The sequence below is a fragment of the Pipra filicauda genome, unplaced genomic scaffold, assembly GCF_003945595.2.
Source record: "Pipra filicauda isolate LSUMZ 115617 unplaced genomic scaffold, ASM394559v2 scaffold728_size130481_pilon, whole genome shotgun sequence".
Taxonomy (NCBI): domain Eukaryota; kingdom Metazoa; phylum Chordata; class Aves; order Passeriformes; family Pipridae; genus Pipra; species Pipra filicauda.
Window position 1 is genome coordinate 7,899 of NW_024104896.1, and position 25,693 is coordinate 33,591.

General features: G+C 51.4%; 1 protein-coding gene across 1 annotated transcript; it reads right to left on the reverse strand.

The window, feature by feature from the left end:
* Window positions 1-8,896: 8,896 nt before the first annotated feature.
* On the reverse strand, window positions 8,897-9,418 carry LOC120324848 (olfactory receptor 14J1-like; the record flags this gene model as incomplete). Its single annotated transcript, XM_039389423.1, has 1 exon — window positions 8,897-9,418. A coding segment is annotated over exon 1 (522 nt), but the record flags the coding sequence as incomplete, so codon positions are not given.
* Window positions 9,419-25,693: the final 16,275 nt, after the last annotated feature.

The following is a 25,693-nucleotide window of genomic DNA, read 5'->3' on the forward strand; positions in this document are numbered from 1 at the left end:
TTCCCCAGAGGGTGGTTGGGCACTGACCAGGCTCCCCAGGGCAGTGGGCACAGCACCAAGGCTGACAGAGCTCAAGAAGTGTTTGGATGATCCTCTCAGGCTCATGGTGTGATTCTTGGGGATGATCCTGTGCAGGGTAGGGGTTGGACTGGATGATCCTTTTGGGTCCCTTCCAACTCATCCTATTCTGTCATTCTGTGATTATCAACCCTGTGTTCAGCACAAGCCAAAACACAGCCCTGCACCAGCCACGGGGAAGAAATTTAACTGTACTCCCCCTGAAACCAGCACACCCTTTATGGGCTCTCCCAGAAACATCCCACAGTCCATTTGTCACCTGGAACCAGTGACTCTGAGTTCCTGCTTCCCCAGCCCCAGGGATGGTCTCCTTGTCTGCTCATTCCTCCACACTCTCTTCTCAGAGATGGCATCTTAACCAGACAAGCCCCTGGGAATAATTTACTTCCAAGTCTTCAATTCTTTTGTGGTTAATTAGACAGATCTCAGAAGTGCATTCCAAGTGAACACATATTGTGTTAATAAAACCATGAGAAAAGATGTCTTTTTTGTGATCTGTTTACTTTTTTCCTGTTTTTACACTGATATCAACAATCCCCAGTCGATATTGATCCCAAGCACTTCCTAATTCAGTCCGGATAGATAAGAAAATCAAGAGCCTTTATGTCTGAGTATCCATCAGACTTTTTCCCTATCTCCACCTTACCATTCCCTCATTGAACCCCTGGCACTCAAAGCAGCCTTGGGCAAATCTCAGCTTCTTCCACTCAAGGCTGGACCTGCAGGTTTCAGCTCCTTGGCACCAACTCCCACCTGCTTGGCTTGGAGAAAGAGCTGCCCGAGACACAGAGGGATGTTCATTTATTGCCAGCAAACAAAACCAGAGGAAGGCACAACTCAATAAAAACCGAAAGTCCTTCCCCTGCTGTATGTTAAGTCCACATTGCCTCCACTGAAGTCCACTTTGCACAGTAGATAGTCTTAGACCAATGGCAACCACCTTCTGTGTCAAGCACAGATCCCAAGATCCCCCAAACACTCCCTGCTCTGGATTCTGTCCATATTTGCCCTTTGCACACAGGGAGTCACACAATGAAGTCACAAGATCCCTTGAACCACAGAGGGAGGAAAAGAGAGAAGGTGAATGAATTTCTGTGTTGTGCAGAGCTAAATCTGCACTCATCCCAATATTCTGGGCTTACAGGACCTTTATCAAACACCTTCTGCAGCATCTGTTCACTGGGCAAACATGTGTGTGGATGGCCAGGCCCAAGGAGTGGTGGGCAATGGAGTTCCATCCAGGGGTGTTCCCAGGGCTCAGCACTGGGCTCAGGGCACTTCAATCTCTTTCTCAAGGATCTGCACAAGGGCATCGAGTGCAGCCTCAGGCAGTTCCCAGGGCACACCAAGCTGGGGGGAGTGTTGATGTGCTGGAGGGCAGGAAGGCTCTGCAGAGGGATCTGGACAGGCTGGATCCATGGGCCCAGGCCACTTGGAGGAGGTTCAACAAGGCCAAGTGCCGGGTCCTGCTCTGGGCTCACAACCACCCCAAAGCCCTGACCATGCCCTGCAACTGGTCCCCACAGCCTGTCCTGTGTCCTTAATGCCTCCATTTCCAAGGACTCTGTGGGACAAGGGAGCTCTGTGCTCTGGGTACGGAGGGAGCTCCAAGTGCCAGTGGAGTGGGAACCACAACTCCTCAGGTTTGTGTTCTTTGGGAGGGCTGGAACTGGTGAGACTTAGAGCCACAGAAACTTTCTCTTCATTGCCCACAAACAAAAAGTAAACACGATACAGTTTATAAACATCCCAACTCTTTCCTCAGCTTTCCTCAGCCACAGTGAGCTGGAGAATACATGTCCTTGATGTCCTGGTGCCACAGCCCAAGGTGCTCCTGGCCTCCCTTGCTGCCAGGGCACACGGCTGCCTCCTGCCCAGCTCCCTGCCCACCCACAACTTCTGACAGGGCTGCTCCCAGCCAGGCAGCTCCAGCTGTGCCATGGCCAGGCTGGGCCCTCTGCAGGGGCAGACACTGCCATTTGTCCCTCAGGGATTTCAGCAGGTTCCTGCCCAGACGTGCTCTCCTCCTCCCTGAAGCCCTTCCCTGCCTGGGATGGAGCCCCATTGTGTTTGTGCAGGAATGGATCCATGGCCATCCTGCCACTGCCCCAATTGAATGCTGCACAAACGTCACTGCAGGCCCGACCCTGGATGCAGGAACAGTCTGGGAACTCCAGGCCTGCTGACATTCAGCAGAGCCAGTCGGGGTCCCAAAGAGCACAAGTGAGTGACTGCAACCCCTGCAGGTCTCTGGCATTGCTGGGGACAAAGGCAGGAACTGCCAGGAGCTCTGCAGAGCCCTGACAGTGCCACTGCAATCCCAAGCTGCATTGCCCGGGGCAACCCTCAGCACAGCCAAGGCCACAACCCTTCCTGAAAGGTGTCCCTTCTGGGCAGGGCCAGGGGGACAAACCCCTCCATCTGTCCCTGCACATGTTGGGTCCAATTCTCAGCCCCCACTTAGGGACAAAGTCAGCCTACATTGGGTGTTTAGCTTTGCATTTGCTTCACTCTTTTGTGCTTCCAACACACACACACACCCCAGTGTGGGCAGAGTCTGGCCCCCCAAAGAACACAAGACCTGACTAGTTGTGGCTCCTGCTGCAGTGGCTGGAACTTGGGCTACAATCTGTGCCAGGAGCAGAGAGGTCCCTCCCCACAGAAACTTCTTGGCAATGGAGTTATTAGGAAAACAGGAAAGGCTGTGGGGATCACTTGCAGGGCACAGCCAAGGACATGTCTTGAACATCTTCCTGTTTACCATGACCAGCTTTTTCATTCCTTTTTCATTCCTTTTTCTCTCTGTTTTCTCATGCTTGGTCCTTCAGAAACCACTGGGATCCTACCCTTACTTTGGTTCTTTCCTAGACATCCCAGGACAAGTCTTGCCCAGTCCCCAAATCCCCTTTCTGGCTGCCCATCATGAGTCTCAGACCCCAAGGCCGAATCCCCCATCCTCAGCTGCAAGGTCACCCTGAGAGTTTCTGCCATTGACCCACTTGGTTACAGTTTCATACAGATATCTTGGAACTTCCTTGGAATTAATTTGTTACCTTTTGGGCTTAGAAGGGTTTCTCCAAAAACATGGTAATTCAGATCCTAGCAATGGAAATTCTTCTAAAAAGGAGCTTGAGACTTTAGACTCAAAGAATGACAGAATGCTTTGGCTTGGAAGGGAGATAAAAGCTCATCTTTTCCAAACTCCTGGACGTGGACAGTGACATCTTCACTAATTGAGGTTGCTCAAAGTTTCTAACCTTGAACAAATCCAGGAAGGGGACTTCCTCTTCTCTGGGAACCTGATGCAGTTTTTGCCAGCCCCACTGGTAAGTATTTCTTCATTTTATCCAATATAAAGCTCCCCTATTTCAGTTCAAAGCCATTGTCCCATATTCCTCCACTACAGGCCTTGGTAAAATGTATCCCTTAGACTATGAGGACACAATGTTTTCATCTGCAAACACCTTGGAGAGTGCTCAGAGAAGTCTCTACAAAAAGTTTTTCTTAGAAGCCTCTGTTTTGGTTCATCCACCCCCATTCTCCTCAGGCCTGGTCGATGATCTCAGGAGCTCCTGACAAGCCTTGACCAAACCAGCTGAGCAATGAAGAGCCCCTGGACTGGCCCAGGGATGTGGGGACACTTCCCTGGACTGGACCAGGTGCTCCTGGATGATACAGGTGGGAACAATCCAGAGTGGAACAGTTTGGGAACACAAGATAATCAGTCATCCTATGAAAGCCTTGGAACATTCCCTGCCTGAATCGTTGCCCAAATGGAACAGTTTGGACAAAATTCCCAAATAGTTTGGAAACTCCAGTCATTCCTGACACCAGGATGGCAATTCAGCAGATAACTAAAGCCAGTCCCCTTGTGAGCCCACACCCAGCGGGGCTGAGGGAGGCCCTGGCAGCTCCCCAGCACCTCCCTCTCAGTGGGACACCTCTGGCAGCCTCTCCCAGCTCGGGAACCCTCCAGTTTGCAACACTCCAAAGAGCGGCGCTGATGCCCAGGACAATTCTGATCCCCTCCACAAACACTCCTCCAGCTGGGACCCTTGTCTGGTGGCAAACACAAAGGGATTTGGGGGAGTGTTTCCCTGACAAGAAGGAGAATTTGGGAGAGGGACCTTTCCACCCCCAGCTCTTGATGTGTGCACACATCTCTGCCTGGGTGTGGGTGTGAATTGACTGTGGGGTGAATGTTGTTGTGAATCTCTAATTCAGTCACTGTTAAAATTGTAGCAAATGCTATTGAATCACTTGATAACTGTTAAACAGGTCAATAATTAAATGATACTAAACTCTTTTGCCCCCTTATCTTTGTGTCTAAATCCTTTGCCCCCTGACCCTCTTGCATCCCAAGGCTCTGTGTAAATCATTCCCTTTCGTAAAAAAAAAAACATTTTTCATGACGTCCACTTTAAAATCTTCCTCCTTAGCTAAACTACAAAACAACTCCAATTAGTTGTTGACGTCTTGGAGACAATTAAAGAAAGAAAAATAATTTGTTTTTCAGTGATTTAATGGGTCCCACAGTGTGATTGGAGCTGCATCAGCTGTCAGTCCAAGATGGGCCATGTCAGAACTGGTGAGGCTGGGGGGTGAGGAGCAAGGTTGATCATCCAGGGTCAGTGTGGATCTCCTGAGGAGACACTCAGCATCAAGATCACTTGGAGAACACCTCTATCACCTTTGCTCTGAACTAGAAAATAGCCATCATTGAATTAAAAAAAAAAAAGTACAAATGTTGAAGACTTGTTTTGAAATTGCCTTGAAGACAATTAAAGGAAGACAAAGAGATCCTGAGGGATTTCTGCATTTTAATGAGCCCCATGGTGTGTTTGCAGCCCAGCCCATGATCCTGAGGTACTGAGAGAAGATGAAGCAGCTGCTGAAGAAGTCAGAAGCCAAACCCAAGTGCCTTGAAGCATTGCTGGGCCCCACTGAGGGCAGGCACTGCCAAAGCCTCCCCAGGGACTCCTTGGAGCAGCTCCTTGGAGGCCAGGAGTGCAGGCAGACCAAGGCTCTGGGCAGGCCCCTGCAATGCTGAGCAAAGCCTGCCTTGGTTTTGTGGAGCACAAAGGCCAAGGGCTGAGCCCCAGGCCCTGGCCCAGCAGATCCTGTCCCTCCCGGCTGGCTCAGGGCTGTTTGGGGGGCACTGGGATGGGAGGGGGAGGAACAACAAAGGCCCAAAACTGGGCAACCCCTGCCAGGCTGCCTGAGGGAGGGGCGAGGCAGAACCCAAGGGCAGAACCTGCCAGGAAAGTGGCTTGTGGTGGCCTGAGTGGCAGAGGCAGCTGCCAGAGGCAAGGGGACAAAGGCCTGGGTGCCTTTGGGCCTTGCAGCCCTGCCAGAGCCCTTGGCCATCTCTCCTGCAGGCTGTCCTGCCCTGGCCCTGCTGCTGCTCTGGCCTTGCAGGCTGCACACACCCCTCCTGCTTTCCCACCCCCTCCCAGCAGCATTTCTAGACCCTCCCTGATGGCTCTGCACCAGCTCTGGCTGTTGCCATGTGCACTTGGCCTTCTGAACTTGGATCCTGAGCCCCTGTGCCACAGGACATCCCTGCCAGAGCCCAGGCCCTTCTCCTGGGGGTCACTGCAGAGCTGAGCAGATCCAGGTCACCTCCCATTCCTCTGCCAACCCCCTGGGCCTGCTCGGGGCCCTCCAGGTCCTTGCCCTGCTCCCAAGGGCTGTGGGGGTGCTGAATGGTCAGGGCTTGGTGTTTAGAGCTCAGGGTGGGGATTAGGCAGAACTTTGGGAGGTTTGTTGTTCTGCTGGCAGTATTTTGTTCTTTAGAGCAGTGGATTCCTTTCACTGGGAGGGGCAGCACTTTAGGTAGTGTTGGGGTTTGAGGTTACAAATAAGGTAAAAGTCTATCAGGAATGTTTGCACAGTCAGTGTTTCAGCACCTTCAGCATGACCTGAATCTGGTTTTACCTCATCAAAATCTTTCCTCTCTGTTGGCCAAGCCTCAATTTCCTTCCCTTCCTCAATTATTTTATCCCTTTTTGTTCCAGTTCCCCCTGACCTCCCCAAAACTTTCATCTGGGTGGGCTCAGCTTTGTGATGACACTGTGCCACCTCATGAAACCAAAGAGCCATTGTGACCCTGCAGAACCTCATGGAAAGAAAGGAACTCTGGGACAGTGTGAAACCTTCTGAAATAATAGGGTCATTGTGACACTGATAAAACCCATGGAATCAGGAGGCCATTGTAACACTGGAAAACAACATGGAATCAAGGGGCCAATGTGGCACTGCAGGGCCTCATGGAAAGAAAGGAACACACTGTGAAATCTTGTGGAATGAAGGGGCCATTAAATGCTTGGGGCCTCGTAGAAAGAAAGGAACCCTGAAACATTTCGGAACCTAATGGATCCAAGCAGCCAATTTGAAAGGCCATGCCCTTATGGAAACAAAGGAACCCTGGGACATAATGGAATGGCATGGATCTAAGGGGCCATTGTGACACTGGGGAACATCATGAGAAAAACAGGAACCCAGGGACACTGTGGAACTTTGTGGAATCAAGGGGCCATTGTGACACTGAGGAACCTTATGGGCTCAAGGGGCCACTGTGACCCTGCAGGGCCTCAGGGAACCCAAGGAACCCTGGGACACTGTGGAATCTACTGAAATCCATGGGCCACTCTGATGCTGCAGAACCGCATGGAATCAGGGTCATTGTGACACTGCAGGGCCTCCTGGAACCAAAGGGATGCAGGGACACTGTGGAATCTCATGGAACCAAGGGACCATTGTGACATGCAGGATCTCTTTGGAACAAAAGGAACCCTGAGACATCTCAGAACCTCATGGAACCAAGGGCCCACTGTGCCTCCCCAGAACTCCATGGAATCAAGCAGAGCCGCTGCCTCCCCCCCGCCGCCGCACGGACCGGAGTCGCCGGCTCTGCCCCGCTTGGACACCTCTGGGGTCAGCGTGTTCTTGGGCAGCACAACTGATCTCAGACCACAGAGTTTCCCAGATTTTGCTTTGCCCCCTCTTTCCACTGGTTTGATTTTTGTTCTTTGTTCCCCTGGATGCAAAAGGAGAAGGGAAGCATGTGTTGATCACAATTTTTATCTGTTTAGAAAAGGGCATTCAGGACAGGGAGACAGACAATGTGATTTCTCTCTCTGTTGTTGGTTTGAACTGTTCTGTTGTTATTGCTGGTTTTGCTGCTAGAGGGTCAGTAAACTGTTATTTTTTTCACTTATACCTCCTTGTATTTTGTCTTACTGTATGGATGGAGAATAAAAGGGAAACAAGTTCATTTTATTGGAGTTCCCGTCCCAATATGTGTCCTTAAACCAGGACATGTTGCTCAAAGGCTCCCTGAAATTTGGCATCATCCACAAAGGACTTGAAAACACATTTTGTCCCATTGTACAGAGAGATAATAAAGATGTTCTATAGTGGTGTTCAAGGGCTAACTACTGAGGGATTTCACCAGGAAACTGCTGCCAAGGGGACTTAGTACCTTGGATTTTTTTGACACTCTTCATTCAGCCAACTTCCCACCCACCTCATCTTCCACTTCTTCAGTCCAGCTCTCACCAGTCTGGCTCTAAGAGACCACAGGAGACCATGTCAAAGGCCTTGATAAAGTCTGGGCACACAACATCCTCTTCTTTTCCCTCCCACAGGGGTTCTGCAATCCCTGCCTTGTCCTTCCCATGCCTGGCAATGGCTGCAGCAGGACTTGCCCTCTCCCCTTCCCTGCTGAGCCTGAGCAGTCTGGAACTCTGCCAACCCTCCTTGCTGCCCTGTTTGCAGACTGGTTCCATGTCTGCCTTTGCCAAGGCCCCAGGAAGCTCTGGGCTGGCTCTGGCCTTTCCAAGGGTTTGGGAGAGGTCTCCCAGTGACACTGCCCAGCCTTCTCAATAGCCCTGACACCAAAACCTTTTCCATAGCCCACACTTCCAGAGGAGTGCCCAGGACACAACACAGGAGGTGAGAGGAGCAGGTGGAGGGACCTTGTGCCTGCCCACGCTGGGCAGGAGCTGCCCCAGGATGGCAGCTCTGAAGCACTCCCAGGATGTCCCTGGGAACAGGAGGGGAAGACTGGATCTGAAAATGGAACCTGGAAAGCAGAGAGCAGGAGTGTCATGGTGACACTGCAGGAGAGTTGCAGCCCTGGAGGAAGGTGACAAAAGAAGTGCCCCAGTACTTGCACTGCCCTCAGAAGATCCCAGAGCATCCTGGAGATGCTGGAAGGGAGCCCAGCTCTGCTTCACAAGTTCCCAGGGCCTGTCCCTGCCTGTGCTCCAAGGGCTTCCACCCCCCAGGACTGTGCTCAGAGAGCACTCAGGCCTTACAGTGAGAAAGGGGCTCAGGAGGACAGTGTGGGAGTGGCAAGAGAGCAGCTCTGCAAAGACCAAGCACTGCTGCTCCCTGGCAGTGCTGCTGGGCTGGGATTATTGTCCCCTTCCCCTTTGCAAATACACCCTGTCCTGCAGTGTGCTGTCCTTTAGGAACATCTGAGAAGAAGGGTCTTGGACAAAGAAGGCACTGCAGGATCATTTATTTTGTTTAAATACTCAGAGAGCACAATTCATCATTTATACATCTCTGGGTCAAATTCAGTGGGTTGACACTAAATTAGAAGGCAGATGCATAATAATATATCACTGCACAGAAAACTATTGCAAGAAGAACCCAACGACCTCCACGAAAAACCTGAGCAGGAAGGCTGGGCCATTAAGGAGTCCCATTCTGAATGCTACACACCAGAAAACAGGCACTTTATTGCTCCTGAAAAGCATCCAGTCATCATTTTCCTCAGGGCATCCTTGAGCTCCTGATTCCTGAGGCTGTAGATGAAGGGGTTCAGTGCTGGAGGAACCACCGAGTACAGAACTGACAGGGCCAGATCCAGGGATGGGGAGGAGATGGAGGGGGGCTTGAGGTAGGAAAATGTGCCAGTGCTGAGGAACAGGGAGACCACGGCCAGGTGAGGGAGGCACATGGAAAAGGCTTTGTGCTGTCCCTGCTCAGAGGGGATCCTCAGCACAGCCCTGAAGATCTGCACATAGGAGAAAACAATGAAAACGAAACAACCAAGTGATAAACAGGCAGTAACCTCAACAAGCCCAATTTCCCTGAGGTAGCCTGAGTGTGAGCAGGAGAGCTTGAGGACGTGGGGGATTTCACAGAAGAACTGGCCCAGGGCATTGCCCTGGCACAGGGGCAGGGAAAATGTATTGGCTGTGTTCAGCAGAGCATTGAGAAAGCCAGTGGCCCAGGCAGCTGCTGCCATGTGGGCACAAGCTCTGCTGCCCAGGAGGGTCCCGTAGTGCAGGGGTTTGCAGATGGCAACGTAGCGGTCGTAGCACATGATGGTGAGGAGGAAATACTCTGCTGACATGAAGAATAAAAAGAAAAAGGCCTGTGCAGCACATCCCATGTAGGAGATGGTTGTGGTGTTCTGGAGGGAATTGTGCATGGCTTTGGGGACAGTGGTGCAGATGCAGCCCAGGTCTGTGAGGGAGAGGTTGAGCAGGAAGAAGCCCATGGGGGTGTGCAGGTGGTGGTCGCAGGCTACGGCGCTGAGGATGAGGCCGTTGGCCAGGAGGGCAGCCAGGGAGATGGCCAGGAAGAGCCAGAAGTGCAGGAGCTGCAGCTCCCGCCTGTCTGCCAATGCCAGGAGGAGGAACTGGGCCATGGAGCTGCTGTTGGACATTTGCTGCTTCCCAGCACAGGGACACTGTTCAGAAACAGTATAGGACAGGGAGAAGTTAAGACAGACTCCTCCAAGCAAAGCCACTTTATTTCTCATACAAATCCCCTGAACTGAGTCACTTTTCCTTTCCCTTGTTCGTGCTGGCTGAGGGTGCTGTGAGGAACAGGAGCTGTACTCATGTGCTGCCAAGGGCTCAGTTTTCCCCTTCTCCAGTGGGGACATGGATCTGTTCTGCCACAGCGTCAAACCCTCCCAAGGGATGTCAGGCATCATCCACCTTGAATGGAAAAGTTCAGTCTCTACTCTCAAGACATGGAAAGGTTTAGCATGTTTCTTAATTCATGTTGTCTGTTATTTTTGATGGTTGCATCTGGTACCTGTTCTTGTTAGGAGCACAAATTCTCATTTTTATGATGCAAAATGTAACAAGACTTTAAACAAGAGAGGACAAACAGCTCAGCTCTCTGTAGCTCAGTGCAGAGCCAGGAGAGCTGCAGTGTCCCTCCGTCTGTTCCCATCTGCCCTGTGCTTTCCCTCGTGCTGCCTGAACATAACTTCACATGCAAATTAATTTTTAATAAACCCAAATACCTACAGTCTGATGAGTGCAGGGCAGCACTGTTTAAAAGGGCAGCTTTGTTAAATGTTCTCTGTTCCAGCCCAGCAATGCAGCATTGCCCAGGGCAATCTCTGGCTGTGCAGGCTCTGATGGCAATGTCAGAGCAACTCTGAGAGGACCTAAAAAGTGACCCAGAGCTACATGTAAGGCACAGGTGTGGGGATTTCTCCACTGCCTGGTCTCTTCTCCTCCAAGAGGAATAGATTTGGAGTTCCAGTGCCTCCTCCTGAACTGTAATATTATTATTTATGACAAATTTTCCACCTAGAAAACACATATTTGAAGATGGAAAGAACAGGATCCTTCTCTTTCAGGTATCCCATGACTTGCTGTGCTTCCTTAAAAGTCCTTTGAGAAACGTTCTGCAATGATCTGGAACTATGAGCAGCCCTCCCAACCTGCAGCCTACTCTAAACAGGTGAAGAGCTTTTCCCTGCCCTCCCAGGGGTTGCTCCTTGCCCACAGCCCTTGTGCCCCAGCCCTGGGAGCAGCTCCCCGGGCCGGCTGAGAGCTGCCCCTGGCAGGCAGCAGAGTCCCTGCCAAGCACAGCCCCCTGCTCCCCCATCCCATCAGCTGGGGCTGGGCCAGCTTTAGGAGATGCCTCCAGGAGCTGCCCCTGCACTGCCCTGCAGCCACAGACTCACCGTGTGCAGCCCTGCCAAGGTTCCTCCTGCAGGGAGCTCTCAGCCCTCCTGCCAGTGCTGAGCCCCTTGAAGCTCTGTCAGTGCCCTGCTGGTGTCCCTGAGCTGGCCTGGCAGTGCCCTCAGCCCTGCTGGGCTGTGCAGAGGAGCTGCTCCTGGGCAGAGCTGTCTCTTTGAAGCTCTTCTTGCTTGCCAGGAGCTCCCTGTGTGCCAGGAGCCCGGCCCAGCTCAGCAGCACAGCAACAGCCCCAGGCATTTCATGACCCTCAGGGGGTTTGATGTTGTTTACATGAGACTCAGTCCCTGAGAGGAAGTTCAAACAACTTTTCAACAAGTCAAAATGAGGTTAAAACACTCAAGTTTCTTGTAGTGCTAATGAGTCTCTCTGAGGGACACAACTGAGAACGTGTCCCCAGGTTCCAGTTAGAGCAGAAAACTGCAGACAGGGATGCCAAGGATGGACAAGCATGGGAAAGGTGGCTCTGATGCTGAGGAAACCTGGATGCGTTTCATTAATCCAAAGGACCAAGCCCTGACCCCCAGCCCCTGGGAAGGCAGATGCTGTCCCTGCCTCATTCCTCAGGGCTCTTCCTGGGGCACTGGGATGTGGGATGTGCAATGCCAAGGGCAGGCCCATGGGGTGGCACCTGCCAGGCTGCTGAGCAGGGATAAGGAGGCCATGAGGCCCCAGGGCTGCAAGGGGCACTCCCCTCCTCCTGGCCTCAGGGGCACAGACAGCAGCCATGGCCAAAGGCCTGCAGAAGGTGGCTCTGGCAGGGCCTTTCAGCTTCTCCCCCTCCCTGTCTCCTCTCCAGCCCAGGCTGTCCTACGGTGTCCATGCCCTGCCCCTTTCCCTGCAGGCTGTCGTCATCCCCCCGGCTGCCCCACCTGGCTGGCACCTTCCTGCACTGACATCTCTGCGTCCTCCCTGGCTCTTCCTGCACACACAAAGCCTTGGCCTCATCCACACTCCTCCTGGCTGATGTGTTGCAGCGTTTTCCATGGAGTGAAATTCCTTTTTCCTCATGTCCACTCGGGACCTCCCCAGCTGCACTTGGCATTAATTCTTTCCTTTTCATGTTCTTTTCTGCTCTGACAAAAGGATCCACCATCTCTAAATCCTCCCTTCAAGCCCTCTCAGGACTGTCCTGTACTGTCCTCAGTCTCCAAACCAGTGAGACCACAGCTCCTTAGCCCCTCTCTAGTGCTCCTGTGCTTGAGACCTTTAAAGTCCATCTTGGGAGATCTCTGGGCACTCACTAATGTTTTTGCAGATGAAAATCTCATTCTCATAGTTTAAATAAATCTTAGTGATACTTTTTTACCAAGGCCTATAGTGGCAGAACAAGGGACAATGGCTTTGAACTGAAAGAGAAGAGTTTTACATTGGATAATAGGAGGAAATATTTAACAATATGGGCAGCAAGAACTGGAAGAGGTTTCCAGAGAAGTGGATGTCCCATCTCTGCATTTGTCCAAGGTCAGGGACTGTGAGTAACCTGAATTAATAAAAAATGTCACTGTGCATGTCCAGGGACTTGGACCAGACGACCTTTTAGCTCCCTTCCAACCCAAAACATTCTGTGATTCGAGTTCCAAACTCCTTCTCCAAAGAATTTCCATGTTGAGGATATGAATTGCCATGTTTTTGGAGAAACCCTTCTAAGATTAAAAGGTAAAAAATTAATTGAAAGGAAGTTCCAAGATTTCTGTATGAAACTTTAAGCAAGTGAGTCAATGGCAGAACCTCTCAGCTGAGGATGGGGGATTCGGCCTCGGGCTCTGAGTCTCATGATGGGCAGCCAGAAATAGAATTTGGAGATTGGGCAAGACTTGTCCTGGGATGTCTAGTGAAGAACTAAAGCAGGGGTAGGATCACAGTGGTCACTGGAGGAACAAGCATGAAAAAACAGAGAGAAAAGAGGCTGAAAAAGCTGGTCATGGTAAACAGGAGGCTGGTCAAGACACATCCCTGGCTGTGCCCTGCAAGTGATCCCCACAGCCTGTCCCATTTTCTTAAGAACTCCATTGCCAAGAAGTTTCTGTGGGGAGGGACCTCTCTGCTCCTGGCACAGATTGTGGCCCAAGTTCCAGTCACTGCAGCAGGAGCCACAAATAGTCAGGTCTTGTGTTCTCTGGGGGGGCCAGACTCTACCCAGACTGGGGTGTGTGTGTGTTGGAAGCACAAAAGAGTGAAGCAAATGCAAAGCTAAACACCCAATGTAGGCTGACTTTGTCCCTAAGTGGGGGCTGAGAATTGGACCCAACATGTGCAGGGACAGATGGAGGGGTTTGTCCCCCTGGCCCTGCCCAGAAGGGACACCTTTCAGGAAGGGTTGTGGCCTTGGCTGTGCTGAGGGTTGCCCCGGGCAATGCAGCTTGGGATTGCAGTGGCACTGTCAGGGCTCTGCAGAGCTCCTGGCAGTTCCTGCCTTTGTCCCCAGCAATGCCAGAGACCTGCAGGGGTTGCAGTCACTCACTTGTGCTCTTTGGGACCCCGCCTGGCTCTGCTGAATGTCAGCAGGCCTGGAGTTCCCAGACTGTTCCTGCATCCAGGGTCGGGCCTGCAGTGACGTTTGTGCAGCATTCAATTGGGGCAGTGGCAGGATGGCCATGGATCCATTCCTGCACAAACACAATGGGGCTCCATCCCAGGCAGGGAGAGAATGGGCCCACAAATGTTGGAAGGAGAAGAACCAGGGAGTTTTGGCACTGTGGAACCCCATGGAACCAAAGGAACCCTGGGACATGGTGGAACCTCATGGAATCAAGGGGACATTGTGACCCTGCAGCACCTCCTGGAACCAAAGGGAGTCTGGGAGGTGGCAGGGCCTGATGGAAACAAAGGAACCTCCTGGGAACAAAGGGACCCTGGACACTGCCAAAAGTCAGGGAGACAAGGGAACCCCAGGACCCTGTGGAATCTCCTGGAATCCAGGGGCCATTGGAATACACTGGGGCCTCCTGGAACCAAAGGGAACATGGGACACTGTGGAACCTCATGGAATCAAAAGGACCCCTGGACTCTGTGGAATGTCAGGGAATCAAGGGGCCAGTGTGACATCCCAGAACCTTTTGGAACCAAAGGGAACCACCGGGACATTGTGGAACCTCATGGAATCAAGGAGCCATTGTCCCACTGCGGAGCCTCAAGGAATAAGGGATCCAATCTTTGCCTCAGATTTTTTCAACAAATTAAATTTAAGGAATTACAGAAGTGTGATTGAACCACTTTTGTCCCACACGTTTTAATGATTGGCAAAATGAGAACATTTACAGACAATTAATCCTTTATTCATACAAATGATCAGACAAAAGATCTAAAGCAGAATTATTTACTACACAATACAAAGGCTAAAACTACAAGTAGTACTGTATAAGATAGGATAGTGCACTATATTGAAGCAATTATTGAAACAATTCTATTCAAACTAGCCAAAAGAAATAATTACATAGAGATCTGATGGAACTCACCCAGACCAACAGTCGTGGGGAGATTTCTTTTGCTCAGCCTTGAGGAGTGTCCTTGGAGGGCGTCCCCAGCCAAGGCAGGAATCTCCACACATCTACCCCAAGAAGGGCTGTGTTAGAAGAACCTGCCTGGATGAAAGGGGACTGGACTTCTCTAGTAGGAAGGGATTGACTGCTCCTCACAAATGGACAGGCCAGTGAGCAGCTTCTCTGTCCCATCCAACTTCCAAGAGCAGGATGTGTGTTTGGAGTTGGGTGAACCAGGCTGGTTTGAGCATCATTCAACACCAAAACCATTCCCATGGTGCCACCAGTAACTGGCAGATCTCACAGACAGCTTGCATGAGAGCTGGCACTGTTGGCATTGTCTGATGGCATTTTAGGCCTTCTCAGGGTAGGCCCTCCTGCCCCCCGGGTCGAGAGGTTGGCTGTGAAAGTCCATCCTGGAGATGCACAGGGAGCCAAGAGTTGGGCTCCTGAGTGACATCCAACAATGGACAGGGGGATGGGACTGAGCAGATGAAAGTGTCTCGGGTAGAGCTGGACTGGCAACACAAGGGGGAATTATTCCTGGCTCGCTGGGCCCAGGACACCTCAGGGCCTCAGGGAAGAGCTGCAACATCCAGCTGGGCTTGTGATCCAGGGCTGCATTTAACCATGGACACCAACTGCCAGGTTCTCCAGACCTGGGAAACATGTGCTGCCATCAAAGAGGCCAAGAGGGTAAAGCCCCTGTGGGGTGGGGGATGATGGCTGAACTAGAGATGTGGGCAGGCCTGGCAGATTGATCCCAGCACACTCCCCAAACCTACCAAGGCAAGCTCTACGTGCTGACAATGGTGGACTCAACCCCTGGAGGGCAGGAGACACCCCCTGTGCCTCCCACCACTGCCCAGAACACCCTCCTGGGCCTGGAAAAGCAAGTCCTGGGGAGACACGGCCTTCCAGAAACACTGGAGTTGGACAGCAGGACTCTTTTCCAAAACAACCTTGTGCACACCTGGACCAGAGAGCTCAGCATGGAGTGGATGGATCCTATTCCCTGTCCTGCACCAGCCTCTGGGAAAGTTGAATGGTAGAGTGGACTGTTCCAAACCACCTGGAAAGCAATGGGCAGGGGGACCTTCAAACCTTGGGATCTGCATTTAGCAAAAGCCACCCAGTTAGTTAATCCTGTAAGCTCAAGAGAGAAAACTCCAGGCCAATTCAGTGTCTAAGATCAGCTCAAAAGAGCAGGTCCTTTAATCAGGCCCACAGGCCCAGGGGAACACACACGACGCGCCCTCCCAGGCAATGGTTCTACAGTTTTAGAAGATGGTCCATCCAATGCCAGAACTCTCCACCCCCGGTTCTGCCCAGTTCTGCCCCCTGACACACCCCTTGGGGAATTGGGTTTGGGGTCTTTGGGACCCCTTCTTCCTCATCTTTCTCTTCTTCACAGCATGTACAGTCCTTGGAGCGCCTCCAAAGTTCTGGGCTGGAAGGTTGCTTTGTCTCTTGTGGGATCTTGTTGTCCAGGCCTAGGGTGTGATGTTGTTCAATAGAGGAGTTTTTCTACAATTCTACCTTGAAAAGAAGTCAAAACATGCTAAAGGAATTTAGAAAGTTTGATATCACATGGGGTCATAGCGTTGGGTCTCTGTAAACTACTGTGCTAAATGGTGGCATATCATACAGCTACATTAACATCTACATTTACTACGCAACTACTTTTAAAATAATATAAGAAAATATCCAGAAAACTTTAAGGTATCACACAAACCTAGTTAGGTAACTCTACCATTTGAACTGGCCTTGCCCAAAAAGAACCTCTATATATCATTGAAGAGGATAAACTCCCTGTCGTCCATATGAGGAATATGTTGGGGAGGACAGTTAGGATTAGTCCTGCCTTAAGCAAAGGCAAAGCCACCCATGGGATTGTTTCTGCTCAAGCACTTGGGTGCACTTGGTGGATGATGCAGAGGGATGGGGAAACACTCTGTGTACCTCCAGGGGGTTTGCTTTTTGGGTCAGAACAGTCTGTGATGTTGAATTGTAGAATATTGTTTGCCCAATGATGCTCCCACTGTGTGCCAGAACTCCCATGAACAATGAGGTCTTTCCTTATGTACAGTTTTTTATTTTCTATGCTTTTGATGTTTTATTTAAAAAAAATGTCCTGTTTCCATTCCCTCCTTCTTCAGTCGCCCCCATCTTGTGTGTCCCAGAGACTTTGTCTAACTGGGGAGTCTCCTCTTGGATTTGAGTGACAGAAATGAACCTGCAACAACCTTTTGCGTGAGATTCCTTTCCTGAGCAGAGTAGGACTGATCAGGAAATGAGAACAGCTTTCTGGCTGTCCCAGTTTAGGGACAGGCCCTGTGCCTGGAGCTGGAAGAACTGAGACTATCTACTGTGCAAAGTGGACTTTAGTGGAGGCAATGTGGACTTAATATACAGCAGGAGAAGAACTTTCAGTTTTTATTGAGCTGTGCCTTCCTCTGGTTTTGTTTGCTGGCAATAAATGAACATCCCTTTGTGTCTCGGGCAGCTCTTTCTCCAAGCCAAGCAGGTGGGAGTTGGTGCCAAGGAGCTGAAACCTGCAGGTCCAGCCTTGAGTGGAGGAAGCTCCAATTTGCCCAAGGCTGCTTTGAGTGCCAGGGCTTTGATGAGGGAATGGTGGGGTGGGTGATAGGGATAAAGTCTGATGGATTGTCAGACATAAAGGGTGTTGATTTCAGTATCTATTCAGACTGAATTAGGAGGTGCTTGGGAGCATTATCAAATGGAGATCGTTGATGTCAATGTACAAACAGGAAACATGTAAACAGAACACCAAAAAACATCTTTTCTCTTGGTTTTATTAATACAAGATATTCACTTTGAATGCACTTCTGAGATCTGTCTAATTAACCACAAAGGAAATGAAGACTTACAAGTCAATTATTCCCAGGGGTTTGTCTGGTTAAGATGCCATCACTGAGAAGAGAGTGTGGAGGAATGAGCAGACAAGGAGACCATCCCTGGGGCTGGGGAAGCAGGAACTCAAGAGTCACTGGTTCCAGGTGACAAATGGACTGTGGGATGTTTCTGGGAGAGCCCCTAAAGGCTGTGCTGGTTTCAGGGGGAGTACAGTTAAATTTCTTCCCCGTGGCCAGTGCTGGGCTCTGTTTTGGTTTGTGCTGAACACAGGGTTGATAATCAGAGAATGACAGAATAGGATGAATTGGAAGGGACCCACAAGGATCATCCAGTCCAACCCTTAGCCCTGCACAGGACCATCCCCAAGGGTCACACTATGAGCCTGAGAGGATCATCCAAACACTTCTTGAGCTCTGTCAGCCTTGGTGCTGTGCCCACTGCCCTGGGGAGCCTGGTCAGTGCCCAACCACCCTCTGGAGGAAGAATCTTTTTCTAAGATCCAGCCTGACCCTGCCCTGACACAACTCCAGGCCATTCCCTCAGTCCTGTCCCTGGTCCCCCCAGAGCAGAGCTCAGGGCCTGCCCCTCCTCTGCCCCTGCCCAGGAAGTTGGACCTGCACTGAGGTCTCCCCTCAGTCTCCTCTTCTGCAGCTGAACACACCAAGTGCCCTCAGTGCCCTCACACACCTTCCCCCCAAGGCCCTTCCCCATCTTCCTTGCCCTCCTTTGGACACTCTCCAATGGCTCAATCTCTCCCTTCCATTGTGTCCCCCCAAACTGCCCCAATGGTGCAGGTGAGGCCGCCCCAGGGCAGAGCAGAGCGGGACAATCCCCTCCCTGGCCCGGCCGGCCATGCTGGGCCTGATGCCTCCAGGACAGGCTTGGCCCTCCTGGCTGCCAGGGCACTGCTGACTCAGGGCCAACTGGCCACCCACCAGCACCCCCAGGGCCCTTTCCCGGCCCTGCTTTCCAGCCTCTCCTTCCCAGTCTGTCCGTCCAGGCGGGGTTGCCCCATCCCAGGGCAGAATCCGGCACTTCCCCCTGTTGAAGTTCTCAGGGCTCCTAAAGAGCCGGGAGGTCACGGGATGTCAAAGAGCCCCACGGAGCTCAAGGGACCCTTGGGACACTGTGGAACCTCCTGGAATCAAGGGGCCATTGTGACATGTGGGGCCTCATGGAACAAAAGGAATCCTGGGCAACTGCAGAGACACATGGAAGCAAGTGGCCACTGGGAGACGTGGGGCCTCATGGAATCAGGGGAGCCCTGGGACACTGCAGAACCTCACGGAATCCAGAGGCCACTGTGACACTGCAGGGCCTCTTTGAACCAAAGGGGCTTGTGCTGGGCTGTCACAGGCCAGGGCAGGGGCAGCTGGAGAGCCCCTGGCCCATCCATGAGTCACGGGCTGAGCCATCAGCTCCTGCAGAGAGAAGGGACCTCACAGGCCCTTCTGAAGGGGTTAATAGTGGGTCTATTGGCTCTCAGGATGAAGATGTTGACTGGGGAAGCTTTCGGGCGTATCCTTGATGATAAGGAGGTCAGGACACGGCCCTAATGGGGAAAACAAAGGCAGACTGTAAAGTTGGTAGGCCTAGGATGTGGAACTGCAATAAGGCCTTGAGCTTTGCCAAATGTATCATCAATTGATCCTAGCCAATGAAAATGCTGTTGCTTGCTTACCTAAAATAAGGTTACTGCTTGCTGCTAGCAAGGGGTATAAAAAGACAGATGAGAAAATAAAGAGAGACATCTTTTCTGCACACAACCAGACTCTTTGTGTCTTTATCGACCGTCACGACTCTACACCGACAGTTTTGTTATTGCTGGGCAGCACTTGCACAGCTCCAAGGCCTTTCCTGCCCCTGGTACGGCCACGCTGGGGAGGGAGCTGGGGGTGCGTGGGAGGGTGGGAGGAGACACACCTGGGCCAGGTGACCCCCCTGACCCAAGGGCTGCTCCAGACCATGGACATCACACTCAGGGTGTGTAGGGGGGAACTTTGGAGTGATGGTGTTTGTCTGCCCAGGTCACCGTTACTCGGGATGGGGCCCCACTCTCCTGGAGGTGCTGAACACCTGCCTGTCCATGGGAAGCTGGGAATGAATTCCTGGTTTGGCCTTGTGTGTGTGCACGTCTTTGACTCAACCCAGGAGTTTTGTCACTTCTACCCTTCTGATTCTCTCTCCCATCCCTCTGGTGGGGAGGGAGTGAGCAACTGTGCAGTGCTGAGTGTCTGGCTGACACTGCTAAACCTTGACAGATGGAAAGTCCACAGGTCTCTGGGACCCTGTTCTGGTGCTGAACTGTCCTCTTGGTGGGTTTTTAATAATTATAATTTCTTTTATTCTGTATGCCAAGTTACTCAAGCCTTACAGAACTCAGTGCAAGATCTCATAGCAGGGCAAGGTGCCCTTCCTATCCTTTAGCTTTTTAAGCTGATTCCACACAGGGACACTGTCCACAGGCCATGAGGGCTAGCAAGGGATTTGTCAAACCCAAGGGGAGTCACCTCTCATGGGTTGTGTCACCCCTGGGGCTCACTGATGACTGACCACAATTGCACTGTTTCCCCTTAACATTACATTGGTCAGACCCAGCTGGAAGGAGCTCTTGGCATTGAACTCTTTTGGGGCACTGAAGGTGCTCTGGAGGACAAAGATGTCATGGCAGGGCAGGACATAACAGGAATGCCTCAGGACACCGTTCCCCTCCCGGAGGAGGAGGAAAGCCAGGCTGGACACGTGGTTTTGTTGGAGCAAATATGGGATGCTTTGTTCAGGCAACCACATACCCCAGTGGGACTTGTAGCATTTGGGACCATTTTACACCCTCTGTAGGATCACTTTGTCCATAGGAGTCTCTTCCTTATTCTTCAGAATATGGATGAGAGGGTTAAACATGGGAGTCACAACTGTGTCAAACAGGGCAGAGTATTTGTCAGGATCTCCAGAATCCCTCGAGTGTCCCTTTAAGTAGACAACTGTGGCTGAGCCATAGAAGAGTGTCAGCACCCCGAGGTGTGAGGAGCAGGTGGAGAAGGCTTTGTGCCTGCCCAGAACTGAGGGAGTTTTCAGACTTGCCCTGATGATTTTAATGTAAGACAGAACTATCAAGCAGAAGGGGAGGATTACAAAACCCAGGGTGATGGTGTGCAGCCCCACTTGGTTCCAGAACGTGTCTGCACAGACCAGGTCCAGCAGCGGGGGGACGTCCCAGAAGAAGTGAGGAAGGTCACGGGATGCACAGAAGGGCAAAGGGAACAGCTGGTAGGTCTGTCCTACCTGCACTGGTGCCACAGCCCCCCAGGAGCCCAGCAGCAGCCTGGTGCAGAGCCCCTGCTCATGGCCAGGGCACAGGGCAGGGGGTGGCACACGGCCATGGAGCACTCGTAGGCCATGGCAGCCAGGAGAAGGCTTTGGGTGCTGCCCAGCAGAACCAGGAAATACAGCTGGGCAGCTCAGCCAGGGAAGGGGATCCTGCCATCTGCCCTCAGGAGACACAGCAGCATTTTGGGCAGAGTGACGGAGGTGTAGCAGACCTGCAGGAAGGACAAGTTCCTCAGGAAGAAGCACGTGGGGCTGTGCAGGCTGGAGTCCAGCACAGTGAGGAGGCAACCAGGCTGTTCCCTGCCAGCACCACCAGGTAGATGAGCAGGAACACCGGGAAGCACAGGCCCTGTGGCTGCAGTGTCTGCCCCTTGCAGAACAGTCTGGCTTACATTCCTTGTCCAGATCTTGAAGAGATGCATTTAATGTAAGAACACTGAGAAGAAAGAGGGTGAAAAAGGAGGAGGGTGATGAAAATGAGGAATCAAGGCAAGGCAAGGCAAGGCAAGGCAAGGCAAGGCAAGGCAAGGCAAGGAGAAGCAATCCAAACAAAGCAAGGCAAGGCACGACTCAGTTCTTAGACCCTGGTGAGAGAGATTAATCCCAGCTCTCCTCACATGTGGGAGCCCATCCCCTGGAGCTCTGTCAGCACACAGAGATCTGGGAGACTGTCCAAGATCTGAATCATTCACCTTTACATGGTGAGGGGTGAATCCCACTGGAAGTAAACCAGGCTTCTCTCTTCCAGGGAATCCAGTGGCTCTGATGCATCCATGGGGCATTTTAGCAGGACAGAGAAGCAACAGTTTATGCAAAAATAACCAGGGTTCCTAACTGTGCTAAAAGACAGGTTAATGCAAGCAGTGCCAGTGTGTCCTGCAGTTTTCAGTCATCCAGAGAAGAAAGTGGTTCAAAGAGGGTGATCTCCCCATGGTACCTGATTTTCCTGAACAGGTCAGGTTTTTATAACTTCTGAAAGAGTCACTGATAATTCAGCATTCCTGACCTTGCCGCTCTGTCCCTGGGATTCCTGAGCCCTTACAACACCCACTGAGAAGTCTTCTTAAACTCGGAGGTGTCACTGATGACAACAGCAGGTCAGAAAACATCAAGTATCCAATTAGCCAAGGGACAAGCACAGGGCATTTTTTCAAGAGAAAAAACTGAATTCACACAAACATGTCATCCTAATACTTTTCATGTTTTCCCACAGTATTTGTGCCATTTTCCTGTGAGTTTTATCTGTCTCATAGAGGTGTCATTCAAAATTTCCAAGATCCAATTAAAGTTTGCATGAGAGAAAAGTCACTAGGATTGTTTTCTAATCTACCAACTTCATAACATAAATATACAGAAAAATTAAATATTCTCATTTTAAACCCAAACAAATCATTGAGATACCCACATTTATTTTAATTTAATGCTTTAACTCAAAGCAACCATTCCCATGCAGATTCTCCACATACCAGCAATCCCTGCTTGTTCCCAAATGTTGTCAAAGATGCAGCCTCCTCTTTTTAACTCTCAGGTGTCTCCGTGCTCCGAAGATCTCGGGTGGAGCCCAGGGCAGGCCAGTTTTGCTCCCAGGAACCTGCCAGAGCCCTTCTTAGGTGGTGCCAATCTCCCAGGCAGCATTTCCCAAAGCTGGAGGAAGCCTGAAAAGGAAGGAAACTTCCCCAAAGCCAAGCCAGGCTTTTCTCAGTATCTGAGCTGCTGCCCAGAGCCTTTGCCTCCCTGCACCCACGGCCTCCAAGGGTCTGCTGGAGAGTCCCTGGGGAGGCTTTGTCAGGAATGGCCCTCGGGGGGCTCCTTAAGGCTTCAAGGGACTGCAGGATTTTCAGAGCAATTTGGGTTTTTCTTTTGATTTTGCATTTCTGAGAGGTTTGTGCAACCATGGCCTCCAATTCTCTGCTGTAACGAGTCCCGTGAGAGCCTCAGACAGTGACAACCCTCAGGGGGGCTCGTTAATGCTTCAAGGCACTCAGGGTTTATTGAGGTACTTTTTTTGACACTGAGCCTCTGAGAGGTTTGTTCAGTCATGGCCTCCAATGACCTGCTCTAATTAGTCCCCTGAGAGACTCTGTCAGTTGGGACACCCAGTGGGGCTCGTTAATGCTTCAGGGACTGCAGGGTTTTCACAGGACTTTGTGTTCTGCTTTCCACACTCAGTGTCTGAGAGGTTTGTGCAATCCTCTGCAGTTACCTGCTCTAATGAGCCCTTGAGAGGCTTTGTCAGTTGTGACACTCTGTGGGGCTCATTAATTCTTTGAAGTAGTTCAGTTTTTAAGGGCACTTTGGCTTTTGCTTTTGACACAAAGCCTGTGACAGATTTGTGCAATCATGGCCTGCAGTGATCTCCTTCAAGGAGTCCTTGAGGAGCCTGGATTGGGAATGGCCCTCAGTGGGACCCATTAATGCTTCAAGATATGTCGAGTTTCTCTTCTGACTTGGACTCATGGAAAGGTTTGTGCAATCTCCTCTCAGAGGAGAACCTCACCTGAGGTTCAAGGACTCGGCGCCAAGTGCACCGTGGGGACCACGGGGCTCCTTAAAATCCATCAAGTGCTAAGAAACCACAGCTCTGCCTTGATTCTCCTCTAGTCTAGTGCAGTTAATGAGGAAGTTTTCTTAAAACGCAGAAATACTTCAAAGAGGTTCTAATAAACATGCACTCTTATTTGCAAGGGTGTAGTTTATTACTTTTCTCCTTTGAGAAGAGTTGTTTGCATCATTCTCTGATTGATATGGATCCAGGGTCTCTCCTAAGGAGGTTTGGACTGGTTGGAGCTTTCCCTTGAGGTCTGACACAGTGTGGACAACCTTGCTCCACATTTCCCAACCCCATCCTGTCTCTGTTCAGTCTCCTGGGTCCTGCTTTGCTCACAGAACTGGCTGCACACAGCAAAGAGGGGTTTTTCTTCTTTTTTTTGCAGCAATCTGGAGCCCATAAGGTTCACCTTTGGTAACAGACCCTCCTCAGCTGTGAGCCAAGTCCCCGCTGCCAGCAGTGAGGTTCAGCTCCCCCAAGGCAAAACTGTGCCAGAAATGTTTTAGACACCCAGGAAGGGAAATAATAAACAGGAATAAAGAGTTGGTACTGGGGGGACACTTGGGGATCCTGAGGGGCACTTATGGGGCAGTTTTGGGGGGGACATTTAGGGGACACTTGGGCATCCAGGGGGGCGCTTCGAGGTCGGGGGCCGCGCCGGGTGTGGATGGCTGAAGAATGGACACACAGCCCTGGAACCGTTGGATCTCCTGGATAATTGAAGTGCCTCTAACGGAAGGTGCACGGCCTGCCTGCCCCTCCTGCCGAGCACCAGCTCCATCTCCCAGTGGCCTTTCAGAAATCCAGGGCTGGGTGTGGATTGAACGCTCTGGCAAGGGGAAGGATAAAGTTGCTTGGCTTCCACCTTTGGTGTCTCAGTGTTTGTGATCTTGGGAATCCTCACGAGCCTGAAACAATGGCAGATTATCTGTTCTCATAAGATGTGTACCTGGAGATTTTTTTTGATCTGTGTTTAAGTCTTCCTTGAAAATACAACTGATAGAGAACAATGGAAAAAAAAATAAAAAGAGGAAAAAAAAAGAAAAAAAGCAAATACAAAGACAAAAAGGAAGAAAAAAGAGAAAAAGGAGTAAAAAGAGAAAAAAAAAGACAGAAAAAACAGGAAAAAATGAGACAAATAAATAAAAAAAAGAAAAAAGAAAAAAGGGGAAAAAAGAAAAAAGACAGGAAAATGGGGAAAAACGAAAGTAGAAAAAAAAGGAAAGAAAAAAGAAAGAAGAGAAAAAAAAGAAAAGACAGAAAAAGAAGAAAACCGAAAAACGTATTATCCTCACTCCGCACGTGCAAATGGCCGCTATGACCCGCCGCAAGGACTACAACTCCCGTGGTGCCCCGCGCGGAGCGCAGGCGCGGCCGTGGCCGTGCGGGGGCGTGGCCGCGCGCTGATTGGCTGCGGCGGTGTTCTCTCCAGGCGGTGCGCGCGCAGAGCGCCGTGTTGACTTCCGGGAGTCGTTGATGGCGGCGGGGCCCGCATTGTGCTGTGAGAGCTGGCGGGGGGTGCGGGAGAGCGGGGTCTGGGGATCCCCTCGGGGGCTGCGGGGAGCGCGGCTCTGGGTGGAAAGGCTGGAGGGCTCGGGAGGGTTTGGCGGGGGCTCGGGGGTTCTCGAGGGTCAGAGCGCAGGGCCTTGGAACCCTCTCGGGGGCCGCGGGGCCCGGGGGCCTCCCAAGAACCCGGATGTTCGATTCGATTCCGAGAAAGTCCCTCGGAAAAAAACATCAAAACCACCCAACAAAAAAAGAACCCTAAAAAAGGGAAAAGTGAGAAAAAGGTGAAGGAAAAACTGCAAGGGTCAGGATGATTTTATTGGTTTGCTTCAGTTTTTCCTTGGTCTCCTCTTTCTCAGGTTTTCTGCTCTCTTCCTTTACAGAAAGCTCTTCTGCTGTTGTGTGGTTTTGGGGTCCCTGGGGGGTCCCTGAGGAGGTTTTGGGGGATCTCTGAAGGGGTTTAGTGTCCGGAGGGGACTTAAGGTGGGGGGGGGGTTGATGGTCCCTGAATGGGTTTGGGAATCCCTGAGGGAGTTTTGGAATCTCCGAGGGAACTGGGAGGTCCTGGGGAGGGCCTTTGGGGGGGTCTTTGAAGCAGTTTTGGGGGTTTCTAGTGGGATTTTGGGAGTCCCAGACGGTTTTGAGGGTCCCTGAGGGGTTTTTTGGGGTCCCTGAAAAGGCCTGGGGATTCCAGGTGGGTTTTGCAGGTCACTGAGAGGGTTTAGGGGGTCCTGGGGGTGGATGAGGTCTCTGAGGGGATTCGTGGGGTCCTTGAGGAGGTTTCGATGGGTCCAGAGGTGGATTTCTGAGGGGATTTCAGGGGTTCTGAGGGGATTTTATGGGGTCTCTGTGTCAGCAGACCGACCCCAGGGAAAGGGGATCCCAATGCCTGCCCCGAACCCCAGAGACCCCCA